Below are 13,144 nucleotides of genomic sequence, written 5' to 3' on the forward strand. Positions count from 1 at the left end.
TATTTGAATGATTTTTTAAAAGCTTCAGTTTCACATTTTAACTCATTCACGGCTATAACGTCAAAAATTCATTTGAACTATTTCTATTAGTTTCACTTTTTTTCACTTTTGTTGACAAGAGTATGAAAACCTAGAAACAAATGTATTGTACATTTAGAACAGATATAAAATTTGTGATTAATCTTGAGTTAACTAGCTGTCATGTGATTAATTACAATTCAAAATTTTCGCCTGATGCCCCTAATTAAAAAAAAAGATGGTAGTGAATGAGTTAAAGGGGAAGTCAACCCCAAAAATGTATTTACAATAATATATTCTATGCAGCCCCACTAGCCTGAACATAGCAATCGGATTATTATTACGCTTGTAGAATATGAATGAAGCAGCAAAATCCTCCCGTTTTTATACATCCCAGGGGGGGCGGAGGTAATGACCAATCATGGCTCAGATGAGACATGATTGATTGTTACCTAAGCCCTGAGCAACTGTGATGTCATTTTCAGTCGACAGCAAGTGGCAAAATGGCCGCCCCTGTTTAAAAACGAATGGATTTTGCTGCCTAACTCATATTACACTAATGCAATATTAATCACAGTGTCATGTTTAGACTAGTGAAGGCACATACAACACATTATTGTCAAGAGCATTTTTGGGTTGACTTCCCTATTACGTTGTTTTTGCCCAAATTTTTGCCCGCACAAGTAAACCATCCTCAGCATGCTCTGTCTTTTCTCTTCATTGTTTCTCTCTACACTTGAAACACGTTTTGTCTTAGATTATCCCTTCCCTCCTTTCTCATTCCTCCATCCTGTCAGGCTAACAAACGATTGTTTGCTTTCCATCGAGGCTCTTGCCAATGGCTGAGAGAGAGAGAGAGAGAGAGAGAGAGAGAGAGAGAGAGAGAGAGAGAGAGAGAGAGAATGAGTGAATAAGTGAATGAGATGCTTTAGGGAAGCTAGTGGCCCCAGGCCCCCAGAAGGGCTGACTAGATGCTTTTTGGCTGGACCTCGGAAAAGAAAGAGCAGATGGAGGCTTGTGACAAGTGTGGCAATAAAACTTGGCCCTGTTCTCCTACTGCACCAAAGGCTTTTTACCCTATGGCCGTCATTAGCAAGCTCCCGTTGTGTTAAGTCTTCTTGATGACACGAGGAGTCAAAGTAAAACATGTCTTCGGTCAAATTAATGTAATTTGTCACATTGGTTGAGCATTGCTGCATAGGACAATAATTTTAAATGGAGAATCTACTGTTCCTCAAAAGAAATCACTGTTATGGGATGTAACATAAGAGCATAGTTTCAGAATACCACAGCTCAATCCTGCCACCTTGTGGACAGAAATATACTTTGAGATCAGTGGGTTGTGCAACTTTTTACACTCATCAAGAAAACTAAATTCTGTGCAAACTGCAGTGGCAGCACTTGTGTGTCTTGCTAGAGCCATATCTCTACTCAGCAAATGGTCATGAGGCTCACGATTCAAGACACATCAATACACAATAGAATAAAATATAAAATAATGCAAATGTAAAATATTCATTGTTTTCTTGTTCTTCATGCAGATATGTCATTTTGTGTCACATATATATACCGGATATTAAATAATCTTTGCTCAGAAGGATGACTTTTCAATTTAAATGCACAGTTGAAGTAAAGTAACTTAATGCAGTCGAAATTTCAACATTTCACCTCACAGTATCTTTTGACTTCAAATCGTTAAAATGACTAGGTGCTTGAGAGAATTAAAAAAAAAAAAATATATATATATATATATAGATAGATAGATAGATAGATATATATATATATAGATAGATAGATAGATAGATAGATAGATTATAAGAAAAGTTAACCTAGATATGAAGTTGATAGAGTTCCTTAACGTGATTAGATACACAGCAGGAATGTCTCATTTACAGTCTGATATGTTGTGTTTTTTGTAGGAGCTGCCAGAGCATGACCAGCCTGTTCAGTAACACCATGTCACCTGCCAAAGACGGTTGTTCTTCCCTGCCTCATCGCTCCAGCAACCTCGGGAAGCCTCCTCTCAGAGCACTTTATGATTTGCTCATTGCACCTATGGAGGGGGTGAGTGTAACTTCTCTGAGTTTAGGATTCTTGGGGAAGGGATACGCTAACACACAGCAGTTTTTTTTTCTAACTATCCATCTGTACACTTATCATTTTTGCCCAACAGGGTTTGATGCACTCCAGTGGTCCGGTGGGCAGACACAGACAACTGGTCATGGTGCTAGAGGGAGAACTTTATCTTATCCCTTTCGCTCTGCTCAAAGGAAGTTCATCCAATGAGTATCTGTATGAGCGTTTTAGCCTCATCGCTGTTCCCTCAATCCAGGGCCTCGGATCCTGTGCAAAGGTTTAACATTCATTTTCTCATATTTAACTCATTTGCTCCCAAAAACATATGCCAGTGTTCTATTTTAAATATTGCCATGGGCCGAAAAACGTATTTATGTTTTTTTTACGCTAGAGCATACAGAAGGCTATTTTTTATTTGATTTTTTTCTGGCATACAGAAGGCTTTGATGCAGCCTCAGACCTGAGGAGGTCGCTTAAAGCAATGGTAGTTATTACAAAAAACGGCCAGCAGGTGGCAGCATAGTGTAAGGGATCAACCAGGGCCATGTTGCAATAAGCTTTTCTCTAGTTTTCAACAGCTTTGTGAATAATGATGAAACTTAGCTATATTCTAATGCAAATTTATGCAAAACAGAAACAGAAATAAAAAAAATTCTGATGAAAGAAGTGACTCTAATCTTTCTTTTGGTTGGTTCCCTGTTTTTATAGCCATAGAACACAATATTCTGTGGGCCTTGCAAAATCAGTTAAAATCCAGTAAACCAGCTGGGAGCAAAGGGGGTTGCTTCAGTGAAAATGGCTGGGAGTGAATGAGTTAATGTCATATCAGGCCATTGTCTTTAAATTGAAGAAGTGAATCTTGCTTGTACTTTCCTGACTTAAGGTTCACTCCCGGCGTCCTGGACCAGCTCCCTGTGGTGGTGTGTCAATGGCAGCTGTAGTGGGAAACCCCAGGCTGCCTTCACCGGTGATGGACCGCTGGCTGTGGGGGCCAATGCCCTCTGCAGAAGAGGAGGCTCTCATGGTAGCTGAGCTGTTAGGATGCCAACCACTGTCTGGCCCAGCAGCGACAAAGGAGAGAGTCATGAGTGCCCTCACACAGGCGGAGTGTGCCCACTTTGCGACTCACATTTCATGGAAGTTGGCTGCTCTGGTGCTCACTCCAAACCCGGAAAGCACACCCAGTGCAGCAAGTGCTAACGTGGGAGGGGGAACATTGGGTAGAGGTACGGGGATGAGAAGAGGAAACAGCGGTCGAGGCAGGAAGGGATCCGTTGGAAGTGGCTACACCAATCCTGAGTCTCACCACATGCAAGATGACAGCAGTGATGTGGATAGTATCTGCGATAGTCCACCCTTACAGGAATTTCTCTTGACAGCTGCGGATATATTGGATCTTAGGCTACCTGTCAAGCTGGTGGTGCTTGGGTAGGTGGACTACTTAGACCAACAACTGTAAACAGAGATTTCTAAAGGGCTTTAAGTTCAAAATACTGTGATTGATTGACCTTAAATAGCATTAAAGGAAAAGTCAACTTTAAACATTTCTTGACAATAATATGTTATAACATGACATTCTGATTAATGTTATATTTGTGGAATATGAGTTATGAAGCAAAATCCAGCCGTTTTTATCCATCTCAGGGGCGGCCATTTTGCCACTTGCTGTCGACTGAAGATGACATCACAGCTACTCATGGTTCAGGCAATGACCAATCACAGTTTGCTTGTTTTCTGAAGCTCAACTGTGATTGGTTGTTACCTGACATCTGAGCAACTATGATGTCATTTTCACTCGACGTCAAATGGCAAAATGGCCCCTGGATAAAAGCGGGTGGATTTTGATGCTTAAGTCATATTACACTAATACAATATTAACTGGAATACTGTATTTTGACTAGTGGGGCTCTAATAAAACATATTATTATCAATCATTTTTTGGGGGGGGACATTGTATTCCATTGTAAAGGGTTAAATCGTATGTTCTATGTAGCACCATTCGTCTAAACATGGTATTCTGATTAATATTGTGTTTGTGGAATATTAATTAAATAGGAGAATCCCCCCATTTTAGTCCACCTCGTGGGGCGGCCATTTTGCCACTTCCTATCGACTGAAAAGGACATCATAGCTGCACAGGGTTCAAGTAATGAGTCACGACCAATCAAGGCTCAACTTGCGAATGTCACATGACCAAACTCAGAAAACAGGTGAGCCATGATCAGTCGCAACCTGAGCCCTGAGCAACTGTGATGTCATTTTAAGTCGACAGCATGTTGCAAAATGGCCGATAAAAATGGGTGGATTCTGCTACTTAATTCATATTCCACAAACGTATTAGATAATGCTGTAAAAAAAAAAAAACATTGGCTTGACTTCCCTTTTTAACAAAATGATAAGAATTCTTGTATTGCTTCTTAGCCAAACTTCTTTTTTGATTCTTTGTCATCAGCTCCTACTTGGAGTCCAGCAGCAAGGTGACAGCGGACGGTGTTGTTGGCTTGACACGGTCCTTCCTGGCTGCAGGGGCGCAGTGTGTTCTTGTGTCCTTGTGGCCTGTCCCTGTGGCAGCTTCCAAGGTTTTCGTGCATGCCTTCTACACTGCCCTTCTGAATGGGACTAAGGCTAGTGCTGCGCTGGCAGATGCCATGAAAACCGTCCAGAGCAGCAAGCAGTACTCACACCCGTCCAACTGGGCAGGTTAGTAATAAAAATAATGGGAAATAACTTCAAACATCTCAAAACCTAATATGAGCTAATTCAAGTTATATTTTCTGTCCAGGATACATGCTGATCGGCAGTGATGTGAAACTTAACAGCCCGTCGTCCCTAATTGGACAAGCTTTAGCAGAGATTCTGCAGTATCCGGAGCGTGCACGTGATGCTCTGAGGGTTTTACTCCACCTGGTTAGACATGGACTCACATATTCAAAGACTTTGTAAGGAAAAGCATGTTACTGATACTACTGCTGTACTGCTTGCAGGTGGAAAAGTCTCTTCAAAGGATCCAGAATGGCCAACGGAACTCGATGTACACATCGCAGCAAAGTGTGGAGAACAAAGTTGGGGGAGTCCCCGGGTGGCAGGCCTTGTTGACTGCCGTGGGCTTCCGCCTTGACTCTGCAGGCACCGGCATCCCTGCTGCAGTTTTCTTTCCCACTGCTGACCCAGGAGACAGACTCCAGCAGTGCAGTACCACATTACAATCACTTTTGGGTCAGTAGCACAGTCAACGTCAGTATCAGACAACCATAATATGCTGTCGAAATTTAAAGCATTAACTTATTGATTAAAGAATTATCGCATTAATCATGCATTGACGCAGATTAAGCACACTATTAAATTTGACGGCAGATGCTTGACAGCGGATGGTTACATTAAAAGTAGCACAGGTTGTGTTTGAGCAATAAACATAACTACGTGCATTAAAGTAAAGCATTTAATAAATGTGTGTGTATGACATTCAGAATATTTGTTCATGTCAAACTATTGGGGTCATTTTTTCTCATTTCTCAAATCATGCAAGTAATTAATTGATTAGAAAAAGAGGAGGATGAAAGTGTGCAGTTGGTCAAAATTTTTTGAAGACGTCCTCATAACATTAAATGTCAAAAGAATTAACACAACAGGTGCTCTTCAAATTTGGCAGGCTAAAAAAGGTTAATAAAAAGCCTTTTAATTAATTATGATTAATCAAAATTCTAAAATGTGATTAATCTGATTAAAACGTTTGACAGCTCTAATTCAAAACAAACTGTGTTGTTGTAAATTAAGGAAAAATAATCTAATTGTCAACATAAAAATTGTTTTATTTTACAGTGGGTGAAACTTTTTTAGTCCAACTATCAATCAAATCTTATCTGATCTGGAAAAAATGTATGGCATGAAAAACTTCATTTCTATTTAATTCAAATTTAGCTTTGATGAAACATTAAATTCCATGCTTCAGCCTGTCACTGATTAAAGCAATATAAAGGAACTTCAAGTTTACGTTGATTATGGCGCCGCCATATGGACAAAGTCGGTAATGTTATGCCTGAAGGAAGACCACGTTTCTCATGAAAACAAGCACATTCTTTGTCATTCTTTAGCTCACGACATTCAAATTGACTTCCGTCTTTGTAACAAATGTGTATAGGGGGAACGTAACATATGCCATAAAGCAGTCAGCACATTTGTAGTTTTTTGTGTGACAGTGTTCCTACCATCCTCATCAAAGTTGTTTAGTGACAGTAAAAATGATACAAGCCATGGCAAAGGTACCATTCAACTAGTTTTAAGTCGATGTTTCATCAGAAGAGATATGAAAATATTTGATTAAGGTTGAAAAGTTCCTTTGTGCTCCTTTAAGGAATCTACTATGTTGACAAAACTGACTGAAATTCTGACCCTCAGGTCTGCCACCACAAGCACTCCAGGCTTTGTGCAAACTCATCACAGCTTCAGAGGCAGGGGAGCAGCTCATCAATCGGGTATGGACCCATCTACACCTTGCACAACATATTTTTGGGGGGGCCTCACAAAGTTTATAAAGTTTATAGTTGTCATTGCTTAACCATGTCAGGACTGAATACACAACGTTGCACATGCATTTCCAGCTTTGGTTTAATCTCTATTGAAATGCGCTAGTAAAGCCTAACTAGCTTTACTTGGAGCACTGGTTTTATCTAAAGTCTACTTGTCTTACACCCAAACATGTGATGCCAGAGAATAATCTTTATCCGCATTTTTGTGTAACGTGAGGTAAGCACATGTTTTAAGAGAGTAAAGGGAATAAGCAGACAAACAACAATCTCATTAATAACAAACTAAATATATACTCAGAGGTGTTAAAAATGTTTTAGTTATCTCATTTAGCTACTTTAGAAGACCAAATATTAGCAACAGCTCTCTGGAGCATCATCAGCCAATCACAGGGCACACATAGAGACAGAAAATGTATCAACCTCCAAAATATTTTTTCCCAGGGTATTATTTTGCACACTGCTGTTTCTTGTCCATTGTTGTCCTTCTTATTGACCTGAACCCTTGTGAGCTGGCCTTTGTGCATGCAATAAAAATGCTATTTTCTCTCCCCTTCCCCTGCTGTGCCATCTGAAGGCTGTTAAAAATATGGTGGCCATGGTAAGTGTGCCTTCACCAACCTGCCATCCATCCCACTCTTTCCTGTTCCCGCCAAACCTTTTGTAATACCAACGTTGTATAGTAGTAACTGCATGCCTGTTGTTATGTTGTTAATCATACATGAAGTGTAACATACCAACAACTTTCTTCCATTCTTCGTAAATGCATTTAGAGCAGGCATGGGCGAGTACCGATAGCAGGTATCTTTTATGGGGCCGATACTTATTATTATTATTTCAAGGTATCGGTACTCATGATCACTCGCTCTTGTGGTCGTTTTACGATGAGGAATTAGAAATTAGAATAATGGAAAAAAATTGGTTAATTTCATGCAAATTTAAGGAAAATGTTGGGATATATGAACCCATATTTCTTAAGTATGATATTTGTTATATTAATATATAATCATATTAAAATTAACTGTCATTGTTTTTTGGGGGGGAATTGTATGTATTAAAATTACTAGTGTAATTGAAACTTGGAAGTGGTGACTTTTCAAGATTTGAATACTCGTGCTGGGAAAGAAATGGTATCAAACATTGCTAATTGTTGTGTCACTCCTGGTCAGAGAACTGAATCGAGGTGGTCCAAGCAATAAAGCAATGATGTAAAAGTGAAGTAAGGACAAAAGCATGTGTGTTACTCCTTTAACATCAGGTGGACAAAAGTGTCTCTGTTCTCAGCTAATCCCCAAACAAAACATGTGCACCGCTCTTACGTTCTCTTGCCGTTAAAGCCTATTCATAGCTGATAGAAACAGATTAGCACCTGCCTGTATACAGTAGCTTTACATTTGTGAGCATTTTATGAACTGAAGTGAATGTAAAATAAAGCAATTTGTTGGTCAATAAATGATCTGCATTTGCAGACAGATTCTGTGGCTCAAACAAATAACTTGAAACGTACACAAACAATATCCTAGAAAACAATGTATGTCCAGGCATATGACAGATCATTTTAATGCCGCAACTTTTTTTGCTCTCCCTCTTTTTCCTCTTCTACTCCAGCTCCACCAGGTGCTAGTGCAGCTCCAGACGGGTGAGAAGGAACAGGACTTCTCTCTCCTGCCCATTCAGGTGTCCATTAGTGTGCAACTTTGGAGACTACCAGGATGCCATGAGTTTTTGGCAGCACTTGGTGAGTCCACAGTCAATTTTGTAGAATACATTTTACCCTTAAAAGAGTCTATTTGGTCCACTCGAAAGAGTAAAATATTCAGAGTAAATTTCACTCAAAGTATTTTTACTGTGTACGAGAGAATTGAACTATCCCATGACAAAAACCTAGTAAGATTTTTTACACTTAGAAATTCCAAGTACATTTAAGAAAGATTTTTTTAGTACATTTTACTAGTTAATTTAAAAAAAAAAAAAAAAGATTACCCAAGGGTTGAGGAATGAACTCACAACTTTCAGCTTGGGAGACAGCCACTCTATCACCTAAGCCAGGGGTGGCCAAGTTCGGTCCTCGAGAGCCACTATCCAGCCTGTTTGCCATGTCTCCCTCCTTCAGCGCAGCTGAATCTAATGATTAGCTCATCAGCAAGCTTTGCAGAAGCCTGATGACGATCCTGATCATGAATCAGGTGTGTTAGTGGAGAGAAACATGGAAAACAGGCAGGATAGTGACTCTCGAGGACCGAACTTGGCCACCCCTGACCTAAGCCATGCCACTCCAAATCGTTTTTTGGTCTCTTGGAGGTACGAAGATTCCAACTAAGGAGTAGTGGCGTGGTTCCGGGACTAGATTGGTCTCCCAACCTGAAGTTCTTAGTTTGTTCCTCAAACCTTGAGTGACTTAACTTATATATACTGTATATACATATATATAATAATAATAATAATAAAAATCTAGTACAATTTAGTCAAAATCTCTCCTTGCAAAATTTACTTAGGATTTCTGTGAAAGCTCTTTAATATATTTATTTTTTCATGGGATAGGCAAATTTTCTCGTACACGCTAAAAATACTTCACTAATATTTTACTATCTTCCACGTGTACATTTGACTCTATTTAGAGTGGGACCAAATAGACTCTTTTTAGAGTAAAATGTATTCTACAAAATGTACTGTTCCCACTTGAAGCTTCCCACATTACATGGAATAACTTAAAGAGATGACAAGTATTTATCTTTTGTATGAATATGCAGGGTTTGACTTGTGTGAGGTAGGCCAAGAAGAAGTGGTGCTAAAAACGGGCAAGCTAGCCAACCGCCGCACATTGCACTTTGCTCTGCAGTCTCTGCTGGCATTATTTGGTTTGTATACATTTGTCTTATTGGTTTTATGTCATACTTAGTATGGTGTGCTTGTTTATTGAGTAATTTTTTTTCTTCGTCATATCTTACAGACTCTACAGAACTGCCAAAGCGTCTGAGTCTAGACAGCTCTTCTTCCCTTGAATCTTTGGCCTCAGCACAATCTGTTTCTAACCCTCTGCCAATGAGTTACTCAAGCCTTCCCTTCTCTCCTCATTGCCTGGACAATCAGGCATCAGATGCCATCTCTGTCTATAGCCTCAGCTCTGTGGCCTCCTCAATGAGCTTCGCTTCCAAATCCGATTGTGACTTCCTCAGCCATCGGCACCGCGGTGGGACCGCAGCACATTACGCGGCCCACAAGCACCCTCACGTTCCCCGGAGCCGCTCGTCTCCTCATGGGGCGGCGACTGCTATGTCAGGAGCCCGAGGGGAGGAGGAGGAATATGAGGGCTTTTCTATTATCAGTAGTGAACCACTCGGGAGCCACTGTGACTCTTTGCCTTTGCCACCAGGCCACAGCCAGCGCCACCACAGAGGAGGTCGAGGGGTTGTTGCCAGGTCAGGCAGCGGGGCCGGAAGAGGCTACTCTGTATCAGTGTCATCAAGAGGCAGCGTCAGCACCCCCACTTCCCCGGTCAAAACATGCCTAGTTCCCAGTCCAAATTCACCGTTCCAGAAAGTCGGTAAAGTGAACACCTCCGATACAGGCGAATCGGATCAGTCCAGTACTGAGACAGACAGTACTGTGAAGTCTCAGGAGGAAAAAAGCCCCCCTCTTGATCCTCAGGAGCTTGCGCAGAAGATTCTGGAGGAGACTCACAGCCATCTACGGGCAGTCGGTAGTCTACAACGAGCCAGGGCGGAGGGTGGAACGTCAAGAGGAAACTCACCACGGAGTAGCGCCTTCCGCTCCTCGGAAACGAGTGCATTCAGCCGTCCTAACAGCAGCGCTAGTGGCAGAGCTCAGTCTTCGCCAAAACCCAAACCACCCTCCCGTTCATCGTCTCTGCAGAAAATAAGCTCTGGTTACAATAGTCCGGCTGTGTCAGAGTCTTCGCAAAAAGACGGCAGCCATCCGTCGCCTATTTCGGACAGCCACGCACAGTTCAAACTAAAGTACCCGAGTTCACCATACAGTGGGCACATATCTCGTTCCCCCAGTAATGTGTCTCCCAGTTCTGGTCACCAATCACCAGTTGGTAGCGCACCCTCTCCCGCCCTATCCTACTCCTCTACTGGCTCTGCCACGTCGGCTGATGCACCAGACCTCGACCGCTTAAGAAGAGGCGTCATTGATGAAAAAGTCCAAGCCATCCACAACCTGAAGACCTTTTGGGCCAATGCGGCAGCCCAGCAACATCTCGGCCCCGTCAAAGCTGTTCATAGCTCGCCGAGTCCTCTGGCATCGGCCGGTAGGGACGTACTGAGCCTCCTCAATCTGTCTCCACGACGTTGCTCCCCCAATGATACCCAAGACAGCCTGGAGCTGCGGGAACTGGGACTGCAGTCAGTGGAGAGGGGGGGCAAGAACTCCAATGGGCATCACTGCTCCAGTCCCAAGAAAGGGGCTCCATCGCCTACCTTTTCTACAAGCAGTAGTCCTGGTCCTCGTTCCATCAGACTACCCGCTGGGAACGGATACAAATTCTTGTCGCCTGGAAGATTTTTCCCTTCTTCGAAATGCTGAGATATGCAGCTGTGTATTGAGGTGAAGAAGTAGGTCACTTTTTGGGGGCCGAGATGGGCCAGCCAAGCTTTACAGATCGTGAGAACAATTATTGATTGGTTGGATTGGTCGGTGTGAGGCACATGCCTGCAGTTTTGTATATGTGCCCAAAACTCTGTAAATGGCAATGAGAAATACTCAACGACCTGATACTGTGTTTGTGTGTAACTGTGTGTCAGGTAAATGTAAATGCCATTTGGTCTTTCCCCACAAAACATTGTGTATGCAGGCCAAGATGCAACAACTATGACTGACTTCTTCCATTTTATTTTTTGTTTCAAAAAAATAATGGTAATTGTTATTGTTATTATTGTTTGTTATTGTTATTAATATTATAATTATTATTGTTACGTTTGTAAATTAATTCCAGTGTTTCCCAATCAATATTAAGCGTTTTTATATTATAAAAAAAAAAGAACAAACACGTACCGTGTAAAGATGGATACAGTGGAAGAAAAGATTTAATATTTTTTATTGAAGTCAAAAGGGCATTTTGCCTGATTTCTTTGTGAATTGAGTGTTTGCCCTGAAGCATGGATTCTCTTGCTATTCAATGTTAAGTATGATGTATGAATTTTTAGCCCATGATTTTTTTTAGATTTAACATCACGGTTTCATGACGACCACCTGTCATTTATCAGTAAACTGTTTCAATAAAAGAAGGAAAAAAAATCTATATTTCTCCTTTTGGATCGTTTAATCTGCAGCCACTCTACAGCTAATGGGATGGACACACTCTATGGGGAGTCAAGCGAACAAAATGACGGAATAGGAAACTCCCTGGACTTGGTTCAGTGTGATAAAATATTACAATAGCTCTAACAAAAATGTGCTATTCAAAGCTGAGCATTATATAAAGCTAAAACTTGTTTGCTGTCTCAGACTGTGCAGGTCTGCCTAATGCTTAGAAAATATTTACTTTTCCATTTTCTGTATGGCTTGTCCTCCGGGTCGTGGGTGAGCTGGAGCCTCACCTAGCGACTTTGGGCGTGAGGTGGCATATATCATGGACTCATTGGACTGGTTGGAGTACCCAATGAGCAAACTTGCAAGAACATGCAAATTCCACACAGAAAGGCCAGAGCCGAAATTCTAATCCCGGTCGTCAGAAAAGTGAGGCGTATGTGCTAACCACTTGTTTACTGTGCTAGACTTAGCTGGGATGTACTGTAACTGTGCAAATCCTGTAAAACATTTAAATTATTGTTTGTTTGTTTGTAGTGGAAAAAAAAAGGGGGGGGGGATTGGGTTACGGACAATTCCAAACATCCGGGCACTTCTGATATTTTTATATTCCGCAACGCTTCCTTCCTTTACACGGTGAAACAAACAATGTATTGCATTGCTATTGCCTGTGACAAGCATACAAAACAAGCAGATTGTTATGCTAGTCAAACGCCATTTCATCACATTTTGAAATCAAAATTGTTCATGATAATTCAAATTACAACAATCCCAAATCCAATGATTTTCAGTTACCGGAGAGCTCCCTTTCACCGAGTAAATAAGACCGCCATTTTGACTTGTGATGTAACCTCAGAATTGTCCATTAGTAGGAAGAACAACTGATGAGATGATTCTTTAATATTCACCCTCATACAATCAGGTAACGTTTTTTGTAATGCATATTCATGAGTTTTGCCCTATACAATCGCTCCTGGTGTAAGGGATTAAGTCAGGGGTGTCAAACATACGGCCCGCGGGCCGGATCAGGCCCACAAAGGGGTTTATTCCGGCCCACGATACGATTTCGTAAAGTAAAAAAAAAAAAAAGTAATGTTGGACCAATTAATCAGCCAGCCACAATCAAAGCATATAAATTCGTAATTTCACAAGCAATCCTCAGATGAGCAATGCAACTTGTATACGGACTTGCTCTGGATGTCATTATTTTACACGCAACTTAAAGTTATTTTGTTTAAAAAAAATAAAAACATAGA

The 13,144-nt window shown here is 41.2% G+C and overlaps 1 protein-coding gene across 3 annotated transcripts in view; it reads left to right on the plus strand.

Moving 5' to 3' along the window:
* Positions 1 to 11,858, plus strand: part of LOC144049219 (tetratricopeptide repeat protein 28-like) — a 199,605-nt gene extending 187,747 nt beyond the window's left edge. For 2 of the 3 annotated variants that reach the window (XM_077561932.1, XM_077561934.1), the window contains 11 exons: positions 1,938 to 2,082; positions 2,192 to 2,371; positions 2,978 to 3,522; positions 4,547 to 4,794; positions 4,877 to 5,001; positions 5,079 to 5,310; positions 6,490 to 6,566; positions 7,195 to 7,218; positions 8,226 to 8,355; positions 9,368 to 9,475; positions 9,568 to 11,858. In XM_077561932.1, coding sequence (XP_077418058.1) covers positions 1,938 to 2,082; positions 2,192 to 2,371; positions 2,978 to 3,522; positions 4,547 to 4,794; positions 4,877 to 5,001; positions 5,079 to 5,310; positions 6,490 to 6,566; positions 7,195 to 7,218; positions 8,226 to 8,355; positions 9,368 to 9,475; positions 9,568 to 11,165 — 3,412 coding nt within the window. In that variant the 3' untranslated portion in view covers positions 11,166 to 11,858. The remainder of the gene's footprint in view (positions 1 to 1,937; positions 2,083 to 2,191; positions 2,372 to 2,977; positions 3,523 to 4,546; positions 4,795 to 4,876; positions 5,002 to 5,078; positions 5,311 to 6,489; positions 6,567 to 7,194; positions 7,219 to 8,225; positions 8,356 to 9,367; positions 9,476 to 9,567) is intronic. The other variant, XM_077561933.1, reaches the window with a different exon arrangement.
* Positions 11,859 to 13,144: the final 1,286 nt, after the last annotated feature.

The sequence above is a fragment of the Vanacampus margaritifer genome, chromosome 3 (assembly GCF_051991255.1).
Source record: "Vanacampus margaritifer isolate UIUO_Vmar chromosome 3, RoL_Vmar_1.0, whole genome shotgun sequence".
NCBI classification, from domain to species: domain Eukaryota; kingdom Metazoa; phylum Chordata; class Actinopteri; order Syngnathiformes; family Syngnathidae; genus Vanacampus; species Vanacampus margaritifer.